The 24,741-nt window shown below is 39.7% G+C and overlaps 1 protein-coding gene across 2 annotated transcripts; it reads right to left on the bottom strand.

Moving 5' to 3' along the window:
* Nucleotides 1-49: 49 nt before the first annotated feature.
* DLAT (dihydrolipoamide S-acetyltransferase) lies at nt 50-24,041 on the bottom strand. 2 transcript variants are annotated; one of them, XM_068556784.1, is made up of 14 exons: nt 23,694-24,041; nt 23,160-23,261; nt 22,251-22,375; nt 21,952-22,105; nt 19,335-19,461; nt 17,288-17,475; nt 16,074-16,227; nt 10,197-10,264; nt 8,893-8,985; nt 8,424-8,531; nt 7,740-7,855; nt 3,602-3,764; nt 2,465-2,601; nt 50-1,926 (listed from the first exon to the last, which is right to left on the bottom strand). In XM_068556784.1, exons 1-14 carry the CDS (start codon nt 23,970-23,972, stop codon nt 1,797-1,799), a joined length of 1,944 nt encoding a protein of 647 aa, XP_068412885.1. In that variant the 5' UTR covers nt 23,973-24,041; the 3' UTR covers nt 50-1,796. The 2 variants fall into 2 exon arrangements, with proteins under 2 accessions (XP_068412885.1, XP_068412886.1); XM_068556785.1 differs by lacking the exons at nt 23,160-23,261; nt 23,694-24,041 and adding an exon at nt 23,067-23,090.
* Nucleotides 24,042-24,741: the final 700 nt, after the last annotated feature.

The following is a 24,741-nucleotide window of genomic DNA, read 5'->3' as shown; positions in this document are numbered from 1 at the left end:
CTAACTTTTGTTCGTTCAGTTCTGGTAAGAAAAATAGACTGAATCCAGATTTAGATTATAGCTCAGATTAATTTTTAACTCAAGAACAATTTTTATTAGAATGCAACTTTTTATTTTTCTCTCAAGGGAACAATAGAGCCATAAACATTAGCAAAGAATGAGTTATCTTTGAAGTTTCATGTATTTGAACCAGATATGGCTCATACTGGTGATGGTCCCTTGTCATAAGTTTGTTCCTTCTGCATAATCTTCAGTTCAAGCTAAAATTACTAATTACTGAAAAATCAGATTAATGTATTGAATTGTTTTCATAATAATACAGCAAGGAAAATATTTCTGGAATATATGGAGTGTCACTTGTGCACCATGAAATAATGAACATTTAGAAATAGATTCAACATTGAAAGACCTAAATTTCAGGGAACAGCTCCACATATTACAATTCCAAATATTTATTAAAACACATCAATTCAATAGAAAGTCTAGAATTGTGATGTTTCTAATTCATTTTTATTATCCTGAATATCACCACCATCCACCCCCCCCCCCCCAAAGAAAGGCAAATCGTAACAAAATGGGAAAAAATATTTAGGCTGATAAGGTAGCAAAAAACCTAAATAATTTTTTTCTCTCCGATAGGATTTTAGGGCTTTCTTATTTTACACGAGACAACACTGGGGTGGAAAAACACAGAACGCTTTTCTTGTACACATTTAACATTTTTTCACTTTATCCAAGTAGAACTAACCACTTCGTATTGGTCATCATCTTTTATCACTCCAAACTGTTCACCAGAGTATCTCTCCCCTCTTCTTTTCAGACAGAACCTGGTGATAAATGGACTTTGGCACATATCTCACTAGGAAACATAGTTTACATATGCACACTTAATTCCACAGTTACTTGATATAGTGTTTCAAAGTTATTTAAGTAATAAATCCTGGTAATTAAGTTCATTTGCAAGTAACCACCAGTTAATTTTGGAGGAAAAATTCTACTTTCACAACTTCACTCTGCTAAATTCTATAAGCATATTCTTTTATTTGGAGGTAATTATAGAATTCTGCTCTCAGAATGACACATTTAAATTGTTTAAATAGATACCCACACAAATTCTCACTTATACCAAGTAGCTGGCTCATATTTATATCTTCATCTCAAGAGGGGAAAACAACCATTTCTGAATTCATAGAAAAATAAACAAAGAACAGCTGGTTGAACAGTTCCAAGAAAATGTTGACTTTTAAAATTTCACTTATTTTCCTTGAAGTTCTCTATGCTTCCCATCCATGATAAACCGAGATTACGTAACAGAAAATTTTAAATTAGGTTTATGTTCCAAAATCAAGCTTCAATTCAAACCCTTTCTCCAAGAGAACTAATTTTCCCGACTTCTTCTCTTTTTCTCAAATCTAAACAAAACATTTGAGGTAATTAAATTTCAAAACCTCAAGATCTCATCAAGGTTACTTTTATGTGCCTGTCTCAATAGGGAACCACAATTCTACCTCTACATTTCCCAGTGGAAGTCCTTATCACCAAAGGGCTAAGCCACATGCCCCTTGACTAGGAGTACACAGCTTAAAATTTGGTATTGATTAAATGTGCACAATATCTGGATGTAATTGGCATTTTAAAAAATTCAGTAATGCCCATTACAAATAACTTATCTGGACAGACTCAAAAGTAACTGGTTAACCTTAAAATAAAAAGAGAACCACCGTTTAATAACGTGTTTGTATCTTGGTAAGAATGAACCAGTGTGACCTGGGAAAGTCTAGAAATTCTTGGGTTAACTATAACAACATGGTGATAGGTTTTTCAAGGTACTTTCTAAACTCAGCAAGCCACTGGGCTCCAACTGCTCCATCCACAACCCGATGATCACAACTGAGTGTAACAGACATCATGCTAGCCACATCAAATCTAGAAAAAGATAAAAACATTATTAGGATTTCTGAAAGCAATCACTAGATTTTAGCTAGTAACCAGCCCAAATGCCAACACCTAACTTATAATCCCAACCAGGTAACATTATTTTCCACCTATTCTTCATGGGCTGTACACCTCTAGCTCAAATTAACAGTTTGAAGAAACAGACCAAACAGCCATCTAGAGGATACAGGTCCGCAAACAACAGCCCTCAGACCAAATCCCACAGGTTTACTGGAATACATTTATGTATTGCCTATGCCTGCTTTTACACCACAATGGCAGAGTATGTGCAATAGCCACCGTACGACCCAGAAAGCATAAAATAATTTACTAACTGGCTCTCTAAGAAAAAAGTATGCTGACCCCTGACCTAGAGTTAACAAGACTTCCCATCGCAAACAGTAAAATAAGAAGAGTTGTTGCCTGAAGCTCCAATATGCCATGCCAATAATTATAAAAACTGAGACTCAAAAACAGGTATATTGTAATGAAAGTGAGTTTACAACTCCCTCTCCATTTTGGCACTTACCCTTTTTCATTATCTGCTGGAACCAGTCTATCCTCTGAAGCACCAATTGCCAAAATACATGCTTGAGGTGGGTTAATAATAGCAGAAAAGTTCTTAATTCCAAACATTCCTAAATTTGAGATCGTAAAAGTGCCACCCTAAAGAAAAAAAGATTAAAAACAGATCATGGTAACTGCTTGTCAGCATAAATTAGAAAAAAATGACAAATGTTTTGTGAAAAGACCTTAAGATAATATTTTACTTTAAGGACTCTCAGCAACATGGATTGGACCTAGAGATTATCATACCAAGTGAAGTAAGTTAGAGAAAGACAAATACCATATGATATCACTTATATGCGGAATCTAAATTATGACACAAATGAACTTCTATATGAAACATAAACAAGACTCACAGACAGGGAGAACAGACTTGTGGTTGTCAAGCGGGGAGAGAGGGTGGGGGAGGGATGGATTGGGAGTTTGGGATTAGTAGATGCAAACTATTATATATAGAATGGATAAACAACAAGGTCCTACTGTATAGCACAGGGAACTATATTCAATATCCTGTGATAAACCATAATGGAAAAGAATATGACAAAGAATATATATACATGTGTAACTGAATCACTCTGCTGTACAGTAGAAATTAACACAACACTGTAAATCAACTATACTTCAATAAAATGAATTTAGAAAAAGGATTCAACTACCATGAAAAAAAAAAGGAAAATGGTAAATATATGAGGTGATGGATGTGTTAATTAGCTTGTCATGATCACTTCACAGTGTATACATATATCAAAACATCAAGTTGTACACCTTAAATATTACAATTCCTATTTGCTAATTATACATAAATAAAGCTGAAAGGAAAAAAGGAATGAATGGAATACACTTTACTGAAAACATACAACTATAGCAATATGAACAGAAGTCAGTTGTGTGGCTTTTGCACACTACTTGAAAATGGGTTATTTTCAGCTTTTGATAGGTTACTCAATTCTTCTTTATTTTCAAGACCTTGTGTCAGTGAGAACACAAGGCAGAATCAAAAGGTGGAAGATGCAATAGAAACATAATGCCAAATTTTAAGATAACATAATTCATTAAAATAACATCATAACATTCAGAAGATAAATAATTAATACCTTACCTGGAACTCATGTGGCTGTAGTTTACCCTCTCGTGCTTTGGTTGCTAAAGAAACAACATCATTAGCAATGGTTTCCAGTCCTTTTATGTGTGCATTAAATACAATAGGTGTGATGAGTCCTGCAGGGGTACTGACTGCAACACTGATATCAACAACGTGATTTCTATTTAAAAAGAAAAAGAAAAGTAAACCTCAATAATCATCAACAATGTTTAATTAAGAGTTTGTTTTAGGTTACCCTAGAATAGTGGTATTTACTTCAGTTTGTGCTACTTTTCAGCCAGGGAGAGCTCTTTCCTCGTTTTTAAATTTTGCTGTGGCCTCTCTTAGACCTGCACTTTTAAAAAATGAATGAGAGATGTGTCAGTAGGTTGGTTTCACACGTACTCGCTAACTACCCCTCATCTGCCTTGACTAACACCCTGGGTACAGGTGGGGAAAAAAAGGTTCAGCATCCAGTGAGAATTAAAAAGAACTCCTTAGATTTTGAAACGAAATGGATTGGCTGGAGCTGAGTCTGCAAGCAGAGCTTGAGCAGACGCACGGAAGAGTGAAGGGTAAGGACTGCATGGTGGGAGAAAGAGAAGTACTCATGTGGTAGGGTGGTGGTGTTGTCCCAAAACATAAAAGTAGGATTCCTAATCGTTTCTACGCCATGGGGCACATTTGCATTTGGGTCCCTTCTCAGAATATATTTTTTAAACACAGAAAACAAAATACTCAAATTGCCAGAAAAACTTCCCCCAAAACAAACTATATTGAAATTCAGTTATCAAACTATTCAAAAAACAAAATTGTGATATATGCGCTTCTGTATTAACTCAATAATCTTGCAGCAGGTCTAATTATGGCCATACTTTTGAAGTAGTGATAAGAAAAAAATATATTTTAAGATATCCGCAATAACTACAATGTGATATGAAAATAACTTGATTTTTATTTGGTCATCAGCACAAGTACTATTAATACCTCTTTGATTTGTTCTTTATATTTATAATGGGAGGAAATGCTAAATTTCAGTTAAAGGTTAGTAGAAAAGAATGACTTTCCCCCTCCACAACCAAGTTCCCAAACCCCTGAATTGTATCAGAGTCTCCTCAGGGGTTGTCTGTGTAAGGGCCCCTGCTAAAGTGATCTGCAAGAAAGAAAAAGTTAACAAATGTTGGTGAGGATATGGAGAAAAGGGAACCCTTGTATACTGTTGGTGAGAACGTATCAACAAATTGGTGCAACCACTGTGGAAAAAGAGTATGGAAGTTCCTTAGAAAACTAAAAATAGAACTACTATATGATCCAGCAATTCCAATCCTGGGAATATATCCGGAAAAAATGAACATACTAATTTAAAGACATGGAAGAAGGGACTTCCCTAGGAGTCCAGTGGTTAAGACTCCGAGCTTCCACTGCAGGGGGCTCGGGGTGGATCCCTGGTTGGGGAAGATCCTACATGCGTGGCCAAAAAAAAAAAAAAAAGACATGGAAGCGACCCAAGTGCCCACACACACACATGAATATTACTCAGCCATAAAAAAGAATGAAATTCTGCCATCTGCAGCCATGTGGACAGACCTAGAGAATATTATGCTTAGTGAAATAAATCAAAGAAAGACAAATACTGTGTATCTTATATGCGGAATGTAAAAAATAATACAAATGGATGCACATGCAAAACAGAAACAAACTCACAGATACAGAAAACAAACTAGTGGTTACCAAAGGACAGAGGGAAGGGGGGAGTGACAAATTAGGGGTATGGCATTAACAGATACAAACTACCATGTATAAAATAGATAATCAACAAAGATATATTGTATAGCACAGGGAATTATAGCCATTATCTTATAATAAATTATAATGGAGTATAATCTGCAAAAATACTGAATCACTATGCCATACACCTAAAACTAATATAATATTGTAAATCAACTATAATTCAATTTAAAAAAAAAAAGAAAAAGTTAAAACTTCACATGAAGGAAGAACTCCAGCTCTTTGGAGATTATGGGGACCACACCCCGCAGTGTGCCCAAGCTGACCAGAGGCAGCAGGCTTTTGTCACTTGCAAACACAGGGACCTGCTCTAATAATACAGTGTGTGACGCTTAGCAACTACCGTAGCTGGGCTCTGGCCAAGGTATCACACAGCAAACACTGCTTTCTTAATTAAATTATCCTGTTATTACAATATTATTTGTTCAATAATCTTCCTCCTAAGAGAGTAGGGATGGTGTTTCCTATCTTGTTCACCACTAAATCCAGCAAACAGTATATGTTCAATAAATATCTGTTGAATAGCTGTATGAACAAATTGAAGGGCATTTGGTAAGGATTAATAAATAATTCATAGAACTTGCCCTGCAATGTCCATCCTTTCATCTAAGTAGTGTTTCCTTCAGATAGTCCTAAAAGATTAAACATAAATTTACCCTATGACCCAGCAATTCCACTCCAAGGAGTCTACCCAAGAGAAATGAAAACATATGTCCACACAAAGAATTGTCCTCAAATGTTCATAACCGTGCTCTAAAAGATATGTCTATGTCTTAATCCCAGAATCTATTAATGTGACCTTATTTAGTAAAAAAGTCTTTGCAGATGTAATTAGGCTCTTGAGATGAGATCACCCTAGATTATCTGGGTGGGCCCTAAATCCAATGCCAAGTGTCCTTGTAAGAGACAGAGAGAAGACATGGACACATGAAGGCCATGTGAAGTTGGAGCTGTGCAGCCATAAGCCAAGGTATGCCTGGAGCCTCCAGAACTGGAGAAAGCAAGCAGGAGTCCACCCAAGAGCCTGTGGAGGGAGCACAGTCCTGCCGACACCTTGATTTCACACTTCTGACCTTCAGAACTAGGAAAGAATAAATTTTTGTTAAGCCACAAATTTTGTGGTAATTTGTCATGGCAGCTCTAGAAAGCTAATACAGTCTCTGAAAAATAGTAAGACCCTCAGATGTTCTCTAAGAGTGGGGTGACCAAGGAAAAAATTAGAATCAGTAAACCACTTTTCAGTCTTGTGAAACACGTTTAGAGTTCTCTTGGGGAGTTTCAGAAAGATTTCATGATGAGTAATTTAAAAATTAGCCCATCTTAGGCAATCATTAAAATCAGGTTGGTATTCATGGTATACTATACTTCCTTAGTCATAAACAATTTTGCATAGTCATAAAGATATTAACACTGAATACTGATTTGTCCAAAATTTGTGCTACAATCAATTTGTTAGGATGATGGGTGTGTGTGTGTGTGTGTGTGTGTGTGTGTTTGTAGAGAGGGTAGAACAAAGCTAAATCTTAACCTTCTTTAATAGGAAGTCAGTTGATAAAGTAAATGAAATGAAAAATTTATGAAAGGCAACAGAAAAATGTTGTTTAGAAATAGGAAAGTAAATACCAAAAGAAATAACAGTTTAAAGGCTGTGTTTGCCTCTTGGGAGTGGACCTCAGATTAAAGGTTGAGCAGGTCACTGTAAGCCATGAATTAATATTCTAATGTACATACTATTATTGTAAAAAAAATAAATTAATAATATAAAAGCATCTACATAGTAGAAAAAAACCTAGGCTGAGTCAGAATCCTGGTTCCAACCACAGTTCTGCTACTTTACTAACATATTAACCCAGGGAGTAACTCGACTTACTGAGCCTCAGTTCCTTCATCTAGAAAATGTGTGTAAAACCACCTAACTCATAACGTGGTCATGAGGATTAAATGAGACAACATGTGAAAGACACCAAGAGCACCATGCCAGTCACATGCTACCATAATATTAACAAATACTGTTTTTTTGGTTTTGTTTTCAATTTTGCCCCCACTAAAGTTTAGCAGAACTCATTGGTGAACAAAACCATTTCAATCCTGCTTTGTGAGAGTCATTATCAACTTAATTATACATATCTGTACACTTATCTCCCTTTCCTGAACTCATACAAAGAACCTGTAGTCTTTACTAACTAAATTCATGATCTCAGAAATAGCTTTAGGTTGTTTTCAAATTGTCTTGCCTGTGGAAGTCATCTCTCCCTCTATATTCTGCTTCTCCTTACTCCCTATACTCCAAGTTATACATGAGACAGCACATAAAAAACTGCTGATGGAGATTATATATATATACCTTCCCCAGAAGTGTTATACTTACTGTCTTATAACTGTGTCCAGCCAAGAAGAATTTGCTTCAGGAACTTTTAAACATGACAAAGCTGAAGCTTTTATAATGAAGTCATTGACAGAAATTTTGCTTCTCCCTTCTAACATCTGCAAAGACAAGAAACCATTGTAGTTTCTTAAATTCTCCTCTCAAAGACTGAAACTATATAATCTTGAGAAGGTGGGAGGGGGTGGATATACAGATGTCCTAAAGTGGAAAGGATGAAAAGAAACCAAAAGTTGTTTTTTTTCATCTATTTTAATGTAGACCATTACACCTGTACGTTTCCTGCTAAGCACTGCTTTAGCTGCATCCCATAAGTTACTAAGTAACTAAACACTAAGTAGGTGCTTGGTACTTAACTATAAACACAAAGTAAACACACTGCTTCTTATCTACCAGAAGAGACTCCAGTAGTCTCATAGGATCATAGTGACTATGTTAGGCTAAAATGGATCCATGGCAAAGTCGACTTTAATCATAAGCTTTAATCAAGGGTTAGAAAATGAAAATTCTCCAGGATATTCTCTGTAAGTTAAAATTAAGATGACATCCATTTTTCCATTACCAATTGGCATTTGTAACAAAATACAATATATGGGCAAAATGTAAATATTCAGTGAGGGAAAACAAGATTTTTAGAATTTATAAAGGTGGAATTTCCAGACCTTTTACCTTATTAAGTTCCTTCCGTACCAACAAAACTTCTCCCATATTTACATCAACAGAAAGGTAATAATGAGGTATGGTTTGCTTAGATTGCATTAACCGCTGTGCAATAACCTGAAATCAAAGAGATTCAAAAATCAATTATCTTGAGTTGAAATGAGACCTCAGCTCATTCAGGGCTCTGTTTGCCCCTTTACCCTGCTCCCTGGTAATGCTTACCTCAAGCATTATTAGAACTGGAAGATGGAGGACTGCACCACACTTAGTCCCTTCCAACAGTACTTAATCAGAACACAGTGTTTGTGTATCCCAAGAATTCTATTGGCCAAACCAAACACCTATTAAATGAATCACCTAAGGTTCCCAATTTTAAAAAAGTCTCTTCTTAGTGTTTCAAACTATGGATGCAACTGAACAATCAGAGTAAAGATGCCCCCAACAGCTTTGGGGCGAAAAGTTATGGTAATACTCTTACTCGGCGAATGTTGCTGATTGGGATATCTGTGAAGACACCTGTAGGAACCGGCACCACTCCCGGACTCGGGGGAGACACAGCAGCTGCTGGAGTCTAAAAGGAGGTAAAAAAGTTCTTAGTCTTAGCATAAGCAACTGTGAACAACTGTTAGTGACTCTTTTACAGGTGGCAAAGTGAAAGTTAAACGGTTTATAGAAAAACAGCTATTTCTACCCCAAGGGAGCAAAAGGGACTCCAATTTGGACTGTGCTTGTTTAAGAGTTTTGCTTCTAATTTTCATACTTAGAATCGGATAATCATGTTTTAAATGTCATTTTCCTATGACTAGTTTATATCAAAATAATTTTGTTTTCACAAAACTTTCTTCAAGAAAAGCAATCAAAGCATTCCTAAATTGAAAAGATTAAGAGATAAATACAAAGAAAGTAATGTATTTTCCTGAATAGTGTTAAGAAAAAACAATGACAGGGGCTTCCCTGGTGGCACAGTGGTTAAGAATCCGCCTGTCAATGCAGGGGACACGGGTTCGAGCCCTGGTCTGGGAAGATCCCACATGCCGTGGAGCAACTAAGCCCGTGCACCACAACTACTGAGCCTGCGCTCTAGAGCCCGTGAGCCACAACTACTGAGCCCACGAGCCACAACTACTGAGCCCGCACGCCCTAGAGCCCATGGTCTGCAACAAGAGAAGCCACAGCAAGAGAAGCTCGTGCACCGCAACGAAGAGTAGCCCCTGCTCACAACAACTAGAGAAAGCCTGCGCGCAGCAACAAAGACCCAACACAACCAAAAATAGATAAATAAATAAATTTATTTTTTAAAAAACAATGACAAATCTTTTATTTTAAAGCAAACATCTAAATAACTAAATCATTTTCCTTACTTATAGTTGATTATTTTAGCGCCTTTACTGATCAAACGGAGTTGGCTATGTGGATTTAATCCCCCTGTGGACTAATTAACCACATAAAACTCAAACGCTAGCCAACCAACTTGCAAGCATGCTTTAAAAAATAGGGCCTGAATAAGATGACAAGTTAGGAAAAATTTAGTATCACTACTCAAAAAAAACCAAAAACAACTTGGAGTGGATTTCAATGTAGTATATCATCTTTGCTTTTGTGTATGAATAACAGCACATTCATATGTACTTATTGCTAGCCAGTGAAATTAGACAAAAGAAAACACAGTTCTGATTAAGCTACTTCACTCATAAATAATGTATGCAAGGGTCTAACAGGCTGCACAAAGCACTCTGCAGGGACAAACTGCAACCAAAATTTAAGAAGCGAAATATAACTCACAGGAGCAGCTTTAGTAGGCACAAAGGAGTCGACATCCTTCTTGATGATTCTGCCGTCTGGTCCCGTCCCTGGAGGAGACACAGAAATACGACACACCTTGAGGAGATTCCTCAAGGTGATCCTGAAGTGCAAGTTCCTAGAGGTTCTCTACCAAAGACCCTCGAAAGGGGCCACTGCCTTAATCATGCCCCTTAAACTTTTCCCTAAAAATACCACCTTTTGTTGCCCTCCTCTCCTTTAGCTCCAAAACACCCTTTCTGAAACCCTGGAATAGATCTCATTTGGGTTCTACATTCATATGCTCATAAAGAATTCCCTTGCTACAGAGTTGACAGATATGATAACAATTATTTTGGACAAATCAGGCAAGTCAATTGTTTTTACCCTGAAATAGCATGAATAACTCTCAAATACAGTGATCTCATCTTTAGAACCATTCATTCTATATGTGGTCTCCATTTATTCACAGCTTTCTCACAGTAGCCAAGGCGCTATACTGGCTTGTGTTAGAGATTATGAAGGAAAAAGGTGCCAAGTTACACATGAAGAAAGATCTTCAAAGTTCCCTCAACAGGCTTAATTTTACTTTCATTCAATTTCTTTCCTCCTCCCATGCACAACCTCTTAGGTTTAACATTACACCTAAGTAGATAATCCTGAACCTTAACTCTAAGGAGATTCAGAATTTAGTTATTAAAAATACCTTTTACACTGGCCCACTTCTAGAAAATATTTGGTCAAATTGATTCATCTTCCCCCAAGGCAGACTTTTAAAAGGATTCTCGTTGTGTGCGGTTCGTCCCAACTCCTTTCCTTCATTATGAAAACTGAGTAGGCTAGGATTGTGTTTATCCTCACCAGGAGCTCTAGAACAGAGGCAGCAGTACGCCTATTAGATTCCCTTCCTTATAAAAGACAGAAACCATAACCTCCCCTTACAATCAGTGCTGATCTGGACACTGCAGCCCCTCAAGATGAGGAAACTGCAGTACCACCTGCCTTATACTAAGCTTCATCCACCTATAAGAATTTCCTGACTATTAGGAGTTAGCTGAAATCTTTGAAATTCTTTTGTCTCTCTCCCTAAGAAGGCACAACAGACCATCATAAAGCAATATGGTATAAAGGGAAGAACACTAGACTAGGAGTGAAAAACATAGGGTTGTTGTCAAACATAAACTAGACAGATGACTGTAGTCACTTAATCTCATCTGGTCTTTAGTCTCATCTGTAGGACAGATTATCATACCAGCCCCTACTCATGGGAATGCTGTGAGGATAAAATGGGACAGTGATGAGAAAATGCTCTGCATCAAAGAAATATAAACCATAATATGGGTAGCTCTGAGACAAATCAAACTCTGAACATCAGGGTTTAGGCTTTCAGAACAGTTTCTCCCCAAATGATTACATTTTGGTCAAATTTGGTAAGCAATCTGTTCCTGGGGGAAAGGGGTAGGGGTGGGGACTGGAGATTGAGTTCAATAACCAATGGCCGATGATACAATCAACGATGCCTATAAAAATAATAATTGACCCCTATAAAAATAAAACTCTTGAACAACAAGATTCGGAGAGCTTCCAGGTTGGTGAACACATTAATGTGCCAAGGGCGGTGGTGTTCCCAGAGAGGCACGGAAGCTCAGCACCAACCCCCACTCCCCATACTTTGTCTTATGCATCTCTTCTATTTGACTGTTCTGAGTTGTATCCTTTATAATAAACAGGCAATAGTAAATAATGTGCTTTCCTGAGTTCTGAGAGTCATTCTAGTGAATTATCAAACCTGAGGAGGGGGTCTTGGGAATTCCTGGTTTATAGCCAGTGCGTCAGAAGTATGGGTGATCCTCAGGACTGGCATCTCAAGTGGGGGCAGACTTGTGGGACTGAGGCTTTAAACCTGTGGCGTCTCGGAACTTCCCTGGCGGCGCAGTGCTTAAGAATCCGCCTGCCAGTGCAGGGGACACGGGTTCAAGCCCTGGTCCGGGAAGATCCCACATGCCGCAGAGCAACTAAGCCCGTGTGCCACAACTACTGAGCCTGCGCTCTAGAGCCCACGAGCCACAACTACTGAGCCCACGTGCCTAGAGCCCGTGCTCCGCAACAAGAGAAGCCACGGCAATGAGAAGCCCGAGCACCGCAACGAAGAGTAACCCCTGCTCGCCACAACTAGAGAAAGCCCACGCGCAGCAACGAAGACCCAACGCAGCCAAAAATAAATAATTAAAGAAAAACCAAAAACAAACACCTGTGGAGTCTGATGCTAACTCTGGAAAGTCAGTGTCAGAATAGGATTGAATTGTTGGATACCCATGTGGTGTAGAGAACTGATTGCTGGTGTGGAAAAAAAATTACATTTAGTGTCAGAGGTGGTGTCATAAAACACCAACCACTGATCCTCTCAGCTCACTTATTTCAGACCACTCACTCCCCCTAATGCAAAATTTCTTCCACTCCACTAACTCCTCTGCTCTCATCATGTTGTCAGCCTCCTGTCTTCACGTCCTCCTTACCCAGCCGACACTCTATGGATCACTGTTATAATCACTCCCTGGTCAAACTCTAAAACATATGCCTTCTCAGTGCCAGCACTCGAGTAGCTTAATACTGCTGGGGGGAAAAAAGTACACACCTAGCTGAATGACTGTACTATAAATTCAGAGGCACAAAACTAAAATAGACACACAAAACCACCCAGAAATTAAATTGTTTCCCTTGAATTCACTTTCCCTGTCTCTGAGAACACTATTTCACAATCTCTCTAACCTCAGACCTCGCCACACTAACTCTCCAGCAGATCCCCTCACCTTACACCTTTTTTTTTCTTGGCCGCATGCGGGATCTCAGTTCCCCAGCCAGGATTGAACCCGGGCCACAGCAGTGAAAGCGCCGAATCCTAACCGCCAGACCACCAGGGAACCACCCCCTCCCTTTATATGTTACTGATCAAATAGCAGCCCAGAGAGGTACTCTCCTCATCTGCTACCACCAAACCTATAAACCTACCCCATATTCTCTTCTCTCCTATAAAAGTAGACAAACTGTCCTAATTCCTACCCCAAACCAATCCCATGCCCTCTTACATTCTCAAAAACTTTGTACCTTGCCAAATTATTCTGCTCTTTCTCCTTTTCTACATCATCAATTTATCCCTTTCTATTAGACCACTGGTTCTCAACCAGGGCAATTTTGCCCCCAAGGGGGCATCTGGCAATGTTTGAAAATATTTTTGGTTGTCCCAAGTGGGGTATGCTACTACCATGTAGCAGGTAAAAGCCAAGGATGTTGCTAAACATGCTACAATGCACAGGACACCAGCTGCCACCCTGCCAACAAAGAATTACCTGGTCAAAAATGTCCACAGTGCCACAGCTGAGAAACTCTACACTAGACCTGTTCTACTATCACTCATTTTCAAAAGCTCTCTCTTGAGCCCATACGCTCCTAAAAGCTACATTTCTATTTCTATGCCTTCCTTCACAGCCAGTGTTCTTGAATAAGTTGTCCACAGTGTTATCTCCACTTCTTCATCCACTTTTCATTTTTCACCCTGTCCAGACCAGCGTCCACTGCACACTTCTTCTGAAGTTGCTGTTGTCGAGTCCCCATATCCAATCCTTGACTAAGTTCTGTTGATTCTATGGCAGAAGTGTATGTTGAAGCTGTCCATTTCTGTTCATTTCTACTCTCACCACCCTTGTGTAAGCCCCCATCATCAGCTCCAGCAACAGCATCTTAACAGGTGCCTTGGCTTTCATTTAATTCATTTGCACAGAGCAGCCAAAATCATCTTCTAAAAATATAAATCATTTTATGCCACTTCCTCATTTTAATCTTTCAATGGCTTCCTACTGTACTTTAAATAAAATTCAAATTCTATCATAAGCTGTAAAGTCCTTTATGTTCTCACCCCTGGGTCTCTTTCTGGCCTCATCTCCTACCACTAGACCCTTTGCTCACTATGCTCCATTAACACTGGCCTCCTTTCTGTTCCTCAAACATGCCAAGCTCTTTCCACTTCAAGCCGGTCTTTGCCCAAAATGCTTTTCCTCCAGTTCTTCACATGGCTGGCTCATAGCTGACTCATCTTTCAGGTCAGATCAGATGTCACCTCATCAAAAAGACCTTCTCCAACCACCCTGGAGACTCCAAAAGCAGTCATGACTACACATATATTCACCCTGTTACTCACTAGTATATCACTTGGTTTACTTCTTTCTTAGCACTCAAATCATCTTATTTAATAAGTTATTATCATCATAGCTAATACCTACATATGCTTTCTATGTCCAGGCACTGCTTATTAACTTATTTAATCCCAACAAGCTATAAGATATTATTTTCATATACAAATGAAGAAACTGAGACACAAAAGGTAACACACCTAGTGTTCAACAGAGCTGGGTTTTAAATCCAAGCATTCCAGCTCCAAAGCCAGTACTCTTAACTACTATGCTATAACTCCCTGCCCATTTAATTCTTTATTGTTGGTAATATGAGCATCTGAAACTGAAATCTTGTCTGTCTTATGAACAAGTGTTGGATACATAGACAATACTCAATGAATATTTGTCTAAATAAATGAATCACTTAACTCTAACTGCAAGATAAGAATATTGAGGTTTTTCCACTTAAATCTCTCCTAAGGCAGTCAGTATTGCTAAATAATAAATGGTCCTTGTTTACTTGTCTAAATTCTTCAGATATAATTATTAACCTAGTCCCTCCTCCCCTTAAAATGTATTCCAATTTAAATTGCTGTCCCTGATTCTAATCACATGTACATAAAGAATGGCAATACACTAGTGAAATAATATTAGGGTGAAAAAAGGGTCTTCCAATATTACAAGAATCCTCTGAAGTAAAACAGCGATAACGTTCTATTCTTGTGTCTTTGGGGATTGGCTTGCTTTCTAACCATAAAAACAATAGATTGCAGACAGATGATAACCACCGATGCGTGCCCACAGCTGGACAATAAAAAAATGGGAAATGATAATTCTTACTTCAATAAATGTTATGCAAATTAAATCTGGTAATTAAAAGACTAGCACATAGTATTAGCCATCAAACCATGTTTCAGGAATAGTAATTTCCCCCCTTTTCCAAAGTATATTAATTACCTTACATTAAATTTTAGCTTAAAACATTTAAATGCCAGACAATAATAGTAATAATGTGAACAAAACTAATATGTATTGAGTACTTATTACATTCTAGATACTGTTCTAAGCACTTCACTTGTTTTAATGTAAACTATTATCTAGTTTTACAGATGGAAAAACAGATGGATTAAGTAATTCAGCAAAAGACATATTACACAGAAAATGATAAAGCCAGGATTAAACCCTAGATGGTCTGATTCAAGACCCCATGCTCTTATCACTAAGCTACACTGTCTCTCTGGGGAGGAAAAGATAGGTAAGACATTTTCCTTTGCCCTCAAGGGGCGTTAGTTCAGTTTTATATGAATTTTATTATTTTAAGTCACTTCAAATCCCCCCAACTTCATGTTTTGTTTTGTGTATTGCTACATTCAATCAGCCTAGCACTAATACAGATTTCTTATTATATAATCAAGTACCATAACCCAACTCTGCTGAACAAACACATCATACTTTCACCAACAATTAAGCAGTTCCCGTTAACAGAGAAGGAAAAAAAAGCTATCTAAATTATATAGGTAGATCTTAGACAGACTAAACAAAGCACAGTAAATTTTCCTACTCTGTGGTGGCACCAAAGGAGATATTTCCCTCCCTCATCCTTCCCCCGACTATCGCAGATAAGACGACTATATATAGTTGTACTCTCTGGTCCTAAGGAAGAAACTCAACTAAATTTTAGTAAAACCCCACTCCATAGAAACAGAATTACCTTTTACTTGTGTAAGGTCAATCCCTTTCTCTGTTGCCAACTTCTTTGCAAGAGGGCTAACAAACAACCTTCCCTTTGGTCCAGCAGGAGTAGCTGGGCGGGTGGCTGAAGGTGCAGGGGCTACAGGTTGGGGAGTTGGAGGAACAGGGGCTGCCTTTTGAAAAAAGTTACAGATTGTTAATTCACCACTGCAAAGATTGGTCTGAAAGATTTAAGAGTTTATAGTTCATTAAGTCAAACCTATTTTAATTAAGTAACTTTCTTTTTTCCAAATATCAAATGCACATTTTTCCTGCTTAACCAACATAATACAGCAATACGAATAGAATAACATAATTTTATGTCAAAGACAGAACAAAGTCAAATTCTCTAACTCCATGATTAACAAAGACAGGCATGGAATTTAATTTTGGGGACCAGTATATAACATCCTTACAGCCTTTCTTCACTTTAATCTCTTGTCCCTTCTTTATTCTCATTCTCTTATATCACCTACATGGCTTTTGTTTTTACTTAACCTAATTCCAAAATAATAAATTATTCTGGAAGGTTCCATGTTGAAACACATTAAAAAATAAACCACTACAACTACTTGCCAGCTCCCCATAAATGTATGGCAGTCAGAAATCAAGTTTTCTCTGACAGAACTGTGTACCTAGTCTAACCTCACATGATTCTACACCTGCAGAAGCTTCATTATAGTGTTACTGATGCCCGGAATTCATACAAGCTCATGTTATAGGTATATAGTATACAGTGCATAGAGACAGACTAAATTCTATGCAAAATAAGCCGTTTACATGAAGGTTCCAATGTATTACAAATATAAGCATGACCTACTATATGTTAATACCAAGAGGGTTGACAATGACAAAAACTACAAATTCTACAGAAAATGGGTGACAAAGCATTACCTTCCATATATATTTATATATATCTACACCTAAAGCAGAAAAAGAACATGTCACCTCAGCTTTGTTCTCGGCAGGACTCAAGACACCAGGGAAAAAAAAAGCTATACGAATCAAACTATTGACCATTATGTGAATGGTGCAGTGCCACACGCTGTGTAGGTCTCCGCAAATGTTAACTATCTCCCTCCTTATTCATAGAATCTTAGAGCTGGAAGGAACCTAGAATATCATCTACTTTAATCCCTTAATTTAGAGATGAATAAGGTTTAAGTGTTCCCTCAATTCTAGAAGCATACCTACCGGGGATGGGGTAGGTGGTGGTGCTGGTGGTTTTAAATCAGTTACTTCAGTTGGCCAATAGTCAGCAAATGCTGGTATATCTGCCTCTTTTTCTACAATGATACAGAGTGGGGTTCCTAGAGGGACATCTCTTGTACCTTCAGGGATCAGGATTTTTGCTAGGTAACCTTCTTCCTGTGCTTCAAAACCTTAAATAGAAAGAAAAAACCATTATGGAACTTAAAGGACTCCACTATCCTAGCAAACTCAAAGCACAGTTTTAAGTAAAAGGTTCTTCTTCAAAGTAGCTATATAACCTTTTGCAAGCTATTTAACCTCTCTGTGTCTCAGCTTCTTTACCTACACAATGGCGATGACAATAGCACCTACCTCACGGGGATATTACAAAAATTAAGTGAATATTTTCCAAGTACTTAGAAACAGTACCTGGCACAAAGTAAATACTAAATAAATATCTGTTAAATAAAACTACAAGAGATTACACAGTGGTTAGTTCTGCACGTTTTCTTTAAAACATCCCCAGGGGCAGCCCCTTGCAGCCCCACAAGACTCCAAGATGGCATCAGTTGGACTGCTAAAGATCAGAACCACATGGTTAAATTAAAAGAGCTACTATAGTTGATAGTGACATGGGATTACACCCCTAAAAGCATCTTCGGAACTTTTTGAAGAGGTCACACTTGGTATTACATCAACTATTGCATTAGGAAGAAATACAGCATAACTACAGATTCTGTGGTGTTGACAACTTTCTTCAGCTACTGCTTTTCTTTTCTTTTTTTGGCCACATGGCTTGCGGGATCTTAGTTCCCCCACTAGGGATTGAACTCAGGCCCTTGGGAGTGAAAGCATGGAGTCCTAACCACTGGACCGCCAGGGAATTCCCAGCCAGTGCTTTTCTTACAAGGAACTCAAATATGAAGAGTTCCAAAAGTAAAACTAAAAGAACCCATTGGAGAGGACAACTTTTGCCTTCCAGATCTTGGCTTTCTGTGGCGTTGTGCCTCTCCCTGACAAACACATCTTTGATGAATCCTTCCATATCCCAGTTGAGAATTAATATCCAATACAAGACATATATAAAAAGAAAAGACATCCAAGGCCACAACAGAGTTTAAAGAGTTTGACCAAGGTAATACTTCTCTAGTGACCAGAGTCTCTAGAATACTAGTCTCTACAGCAACATTGGTATTCAAGTTAAAATGCAAAGCAGATCTATTTTTGCCAGGGTTTTTTTTGTTTGTTTCTCTCTTTTTAACAAACAGAATCCTTTCTTCTAATAAAATCTTATGGGAGGAAGCACAATATGCAGAAAGGTAAAAAGGAGTTGTCCTGGTGGAAGTTGGGGAGCGGGCAGGGAACAGTAGCGTGCTGCTCCTTAAGTTCTCCTTTGCCCCAACGTGCCATCAAGGAATCACAGGGTTTGAAGAACAAAATCTGAAAACAACCACTGCAGAGGATGCCCAGAATCTCCTACTGCATCTCTGAGAACTGGACAGGAAATACATTTATCTACAAATATCTACACATGGTATGACAAATATGATTATCTATATGGGTTTTGTTCTAAGCATAAAAATAAATCAGAGAGGGAATAAAAGGAAATGTGATATGGTATCTGAACAGGTAATATATACATTCCATCACTCATTCTCAAACTATGAAAACAATCTAAGCCCTGCTTGCAAGTCTTCCCTCAAAGTCATCTGAAATTCTTTGGTATTTTCCTGCCTTTGATGTTATTTTCTCCTGTTTCTTCTTTTTTCCCCCTTGCCCAGTTTAGACAATGATAAGGCTAATAAATAAGCAAACTCTGGCCTAAAAATAATCCCTAAGCTGACATATCCTTGATTCAGTGAGACTACAGTATGGTACTGACAAATCCAACCATGCACACTTTTGTTATGAAATATTCTGTTCCAGGAAATGAATCCCAAGAATTAAAATTTTTCATGTTATCACTCACTCATTATAGGATAGGACGGCAATCCTCTTCCCTCATTGGAAAACTCAGTGCCTCAACCATTAAGAGCTGAAGAAATCTCACCTATAGTGGCCTTGTCAGTCTCTATCTCTGCCAATAAATCTCCTTCACTTAGCTTCTCACCCACTTTTTTTTCCCATCTCTGAACTGTGCCCATGGTCATGGTGGGAGAGAGGGCAGGAAGAACCACCTGTAGAAACAAACACATATTTTATTACTGTGTAATACTAGGAAGCTGTGGACACAGTGGAACTCAGGCCAGCAAACAGTTTTATGGAATGATAGTGACTGTGACCATCCAAATTCCCATGCCCCCACAGCAGCAAAAGCCCACTGCCTCAAGTGTCCCTACACGTGAATCTTTCAAATCTCAAGCTTTTATAGTATCAGCGATACTCTGACCCACCTTCGAAATACTTTTCCACCCTCCAAACGTAAAAACAATGTGCAGATGGGAAAGAGTTCTTTCTAGACAGTTAAAATTAATTCCTCAATAAATATCTAAGCACAGAACATCTTTTCGTCTTTCTTAACACTTAGATTAAGCTGCAGTTTTTCATTTTCACAGAATGACCTTAGTCCAGACCTTCCACTAAAATTTTACTGTGCGCTGTATTGGCATCCATCTCTTCACTCAGGGGAAACTGAATTTCTCCCAAACTTCCCAGATACTTTTTCAAGATTAAAAAAAAACTCATATTAAGAACTGTTTGGGATTTCCCTGGCGGTCCAGTGGTTAAGATTCTGCACTCCCGATGCAGGGGGCATGGGTTCGATCCCCTGGTCGGGGAACTAAGATCCCACATGCCACATGGTGCGGCAAAAAAATGAATGAATGAATGAATGAACAAATGAACGAACTGCTCTTACAATAGTCACTTCTGCCCCAGTAAAATCTAAACATCAGATTGGCTGATCTAAATTTAAAATTGCTTTCTTATTTATATGGCTTGTATGTCCACTGAATTTGGATGCTTACTCATTATGGGTTTTGTTTGCTATCTTTTAGTTCTTTTTAATCTAACTAACAACAGGATTACGCTGAGAGAAAAATCATTTCAATTGATGATGTCTCAGGAAGGTGAGGGGGGGAGTAAAACAAAACTTAGAACTCTAATTAGAAAATTTTTAAAATGTTTTTCTTGGTCAGAATTATCTATCTTATCTATCTACCTACCTACCTAACTACCTACACCAGGTCTTAGTTGCGGCACTCGGGACCTTCGTAGCCGCATGCGGGATCTTCATTACGACATGCAGAATCTTTTTAGTTCCCTGACCAGGGATCGAACCCGGGCCCCCTGCATTGGGAGCGTGGAGTCTTAACCACTGGACCACTAGGGAAGTCCCTCATCTTCATCTACTTCTTAAAAATTAGTGGATCCAATAATCTCTATACTGTATCTTAAAGGATAATTAAGACAGAACCCTAAAACTTTCACAAAAAGCCAAAGACATAAATTATAGAGAAATGTACTGTCTTGTGTAGTGAGACAGAATTTGCTCAGCAGGATGAGATAAATGCGTGAACTGACCACCGGGCAAAACTTTATAATGAGTGAATGTTAATAAAAGATCTTGGAGGACTTCCCTGGTGGCGCAGTGGTTAAGAATCCGCCTGCCAATGCAGGGGACACGGGTTCAAGCCCTGGTCTGGAAAGATCCCACATGCCGCGGAGCAACTAAGCCCGTGCACCACAACTACTGAATCTGTGCTCTAGACCCCCGCGAGCCACAACTACTGAGTCCACGTGCCACAACTACTGAAGCCCGCGCACTCTAGGGCCCGCAACAAGAGAAGCCACCACAATGAGAAACCTGCACACCGCAACGAAGAGTAGCCTCCCCTTGCTGCAACTAGAGAAAGCCCTTGCACAGCAACAAAGACCCAATGCAGCCAAAAATAAATAAATAAATAAATTTATAATAAAAAAGAGACCATGGAATAGAATATGATGTCCAAAGGAGAAAATTATTCTTATACAAAAATTTCTACAAATAAACTAAGTGAAGGAAAGTTCTGGTCTTAATCCTTTAGAAAAAGTGCAGCTGGCTTTTATCCATTTGCAGTATCTGAAACACAAATATACATGGGATAATCTTAATATCTAATAAACTAATTAGTTTCTTAGAAACTGATTTAGTTAATAGAATCAACAGTGACTATATTTACCACCTTCAGCTTTGTTGCAATGTTATTATATATGCCTATTTGACACTTATTCTTTATTTTAGTTTAGTCTTTTATTAATACTACTGGACTACTTCACTTAACTCTTAGAAAATAGAATACCACATGTCAAGGAAAAACACCAATTGGGAACTTTCATTCAACAGACAGTACCTGGGGCCTACTAAAAACTCTATTTATACAGGGAGTAGTGTAAGTACAAATCATCCTCAAAATCTAACAAAATGCTCTTGAATGAGAAGTACCAAACATTATCCTACCTGCTACACTGAGGCTGTGAAAGGTTAAAAGAACTAGCCAAGTTCACACACCTGGAAATAACCACCAGGAATGAAAGTTGTCAATTTTCATGTTTAAACCTCTATTTACTTTCAAATGACAAAAACTAGCCATATTTAATGCCAGTTCCCAGGATGTGAGAGCCACCTATGAAAAATAATGAATGAATAATAAATCTTCTAGAGCAAACACCCAGAGGCTGAGCCTCACCTGCATGTGAGGAGGATACGAGCTACCGGGAGCCTGAGCGGGAGGTGCAGGTGACGGAGCCGCGGCAGCAGGGGCTGGTGCTGGGGCTGCTTGTGGGGTAGGTGCTGCGGAAGAGTCCAGTGTATAATTTTTAAAGGCCTCAATATCTTCAGGCCTAAGGAAGAGAAAGAATGCATAGGTATAAGGGGGTTATAAAGCGGATTCAGTAGTCTTAGAAGCCTTTAACTAACTTCGCAATTCTGGATTAAAATACTCCACTTGAGCACCTAAGTTCCACAGATTGCCATGGTACTACTCACTTTTCAACTGTGATACAGATGATTGCTCCAATTGGAACATCTCTGGTACCTTCAGCAACAAGTATCTTTGCCATGTAACACTCCTCCAGGCTCTCAAATCCAACAGTCGCTTTATCAGTTTCAACCTTTTAACACAAAAGCAGGAGCTTAGACTTCTGCTGCCAGTATGAAGTTTATGAGCTTGTGTCTAAAATCATACAAAGTGCAGTAAGTCAGAAAGTAAAAGAAAAATACCACATGATATCACTTATATGTGGAATCTAAAATATGACACAAATGAACTTATCTACAGAACGGAAACGGACTCACAGACATAGAGAACAGACTTGTGGCTGTGGGGCGGGAGGGGAATGGAGTGGGAGTTCGGGGTTAGCAGATGCAAACTATTACATAGAATGGATAACAACAAGGTCCAACAAGGGAACTTTATTCAGTATCCCGTGATAAGCCATAATGGAAAAGAATATTTTTTTAAAAATGTATATATATGTATAACTGAATCATTTTGCTGTACAGCAGAAATTAACACGTTGTAAATCAACTATACTTCAATTTAAAAAAATCATACAGTTCAACAGCCATGTGAAAATAAAGCCTCTGTCACAGGTTTGAAAGAATTACTATTAAAAATATCTTAGCTAAAAATCAGTTTGGCTAGCTGCTGCTAACTTAGCTAACCAATCTTCTCTAATATCAAGTTGTAAAAAACATCTAAGTTTCTTAAGCAAAAGGGATAACTACCCACTCAGAAAGTTAATGCTCAGTTTAGCTAAGCCGGTCCCTTCTAACTCATTTCCATATTTTAAAACAACTTACCTCTGCAATTAATTCACCCTCATTGATTTTATCCCCCTCAGTTTAGCTAAGCCGGTCCCTTCTAATTCATTTCCATATTTTAAAACAACTTACCTCTGCAATTAATTCACCCTCATTGATTTTTTCCCCTTCCTTTTTCTCCCAGCGGGCTATGGTGCCTGCCTGCATTGTGGGGGAAAGAGAGGGCAATGGAACCTGGAGAAGACAAAGGAGAAATACGAAATTTACAAAGAGCTACCTAACTCTCATTCTGGTTTAACGCTTCACTCAATTCACTACAATTTAACGCAGAGAGTTTGAGTCCCAACACACAGTGGGCACTGGGGATATAAAGGGGGTTCCTGCCACCAGAAGCTCTCCACCAGAAGGACAGGCTTCCTGCTCCACAGGCCTGCGTGGGTCTCACAGCATGTACTCAGTAGACGTTCCACATACCGCCCCAGGCTTGGCGCTCTTCAATGGAATAGGTCAAGAGAAGGAAGCTCAAGAGTTACAGCAAAGCTGGGTAATGGAGAAGGGACACTGACACACAGTATACTGGGAGGGGGATGGAGGATCACTGAGGCCTCTGAGGAAGGATCCCATGAAGGACAACGGGGTCCCGCGAAGGACAGGTCTGGGGCTCACCTTCTGATGCGGGGGGAGGCTATACCAGCGGCGCCTAGGAGATCCCCAAAGCTGCAGCAAGACGCGATTCCGCGGTGTGGCCCATGAGCTGGGGCTCCAGCCGCCGACTGCCCGGACCCTGCCATACCCTGTGGTCCTGCTGATGCAACGAGCCGGAGCCGAGCCAGCCTGCGGGGTCACGCACCGAGCTCCCGGCTCCTCCCGCAAGGCCGTCCACCGAGCCCCAAATCCTGCCCTTGGGGCTGCATTCCGGGCCTGTCGCGCACAGACGCGCCACATACTGCCACTGACCCCACACCCCCAAACCAGCGCCGTCTCCGAAGTGACCTCTCCAAGAGCAGCGCGGCGTTGCCGTCAGCCGCACCGCGCGGTCGCAAGTTGTCGTAAAACGGGCTCCAAAGATTCGCCTCACACCTTCCGTGGACCACGAACGTGTAGAACGTACGGTCTTCCTCCTGGGAGTTGGGGAAAAGGGTGGCCCAGGGCGGCTACTGTGTAGCCACGAGTGGCAGGGGCGTCCCAGCGGAGCTTCCGCAGGCCGAGTCTGGGAGAATTAGACGTGGAGAGGAGTGGCAGGTGGTGGGCTCGCAGTGGTGGCCGCATCTCAGGGGAGGACTTCACCTAAGCGCTGTGTAGGGCACGGCCGAAAGGGAGGGGCATAAAAAGGTGGCGAGAGCGGGGCTGATAGAGGCAGAGTGGTCTGAGGTGGGCTGAGGGGCGTGGCCCCTCTTTGAGGAAAGAATGGGAAGGGTCGCGAGGACCAGCCGGGCGCGGAGAGCCTGCGGCCGAGGGGCGGGTCTAGGCGCTCTAGCCTGCGGCCGAGGGGCGGCGGAGAACTGCCAGAGGGGGCATCGCTGTGCTCGCCGGATGCGCCCGCAGCCTCAGCGGACCCAACCGCCGCCAGGTTTGGGGCCTCGCTCCGCGCAGGCTGTAGTGGGTTACAAAGGTTTAATTTCAGGTTTGTAGCCCAACAGGAAACCGTGGTGAACAGGTTTTCCAGCCAAATGATGTGAAGGGCAGCCGAATGGAAGATATATTCCCACATTCT

The sequence above is a fragment of the Eschrichtius robustus genome, chromosome 11 (genome assembly GCF_028021215.1).
Source record: "Eschrichtius robustus isolate mEscRob2 chromosome 11, mEscRob2.pri, whole genome shotgun sequence".
In the NCBI taxonomy this organism is placed as follows: domain Eukaryota; kingdom Metazoa; phylum Chordata; class Mammalia; order Artiodactyla; family Eschrichtiidae; genus Eschrichtius; species Eschrichtius robustus.
The sequence above is the reverse complement of the archived record's forward strand: the minus strand, read 5'-3'. Positions and strand labels throughout refer to the sequence as shown.

Bases quoted from the DNA above. Each gene is read 5' to 3' on its own strand.
- DLAT (XM_068556784.1), bottom strand. From the start codon at position 23,972: ATGTGGCGCGTCTGTGCGCGACAGGCCCGGAATGCAGCCCCAAGGGCA. The intron at 22,106-22,250 runs GTGAGTAGTACC...TCTCTTCCTTAG, and splicing joins ATCTGTATCACAGTTGAAAA to GCCTGAAGATATTGAGGCCT. The intron at 3,765-7,739 runs GTAAGTATAACA...CTTTTTAAATAG, and splicing joins CTGGACACAGTTATAAGACA to AAATCACGTTGTTGATATCA.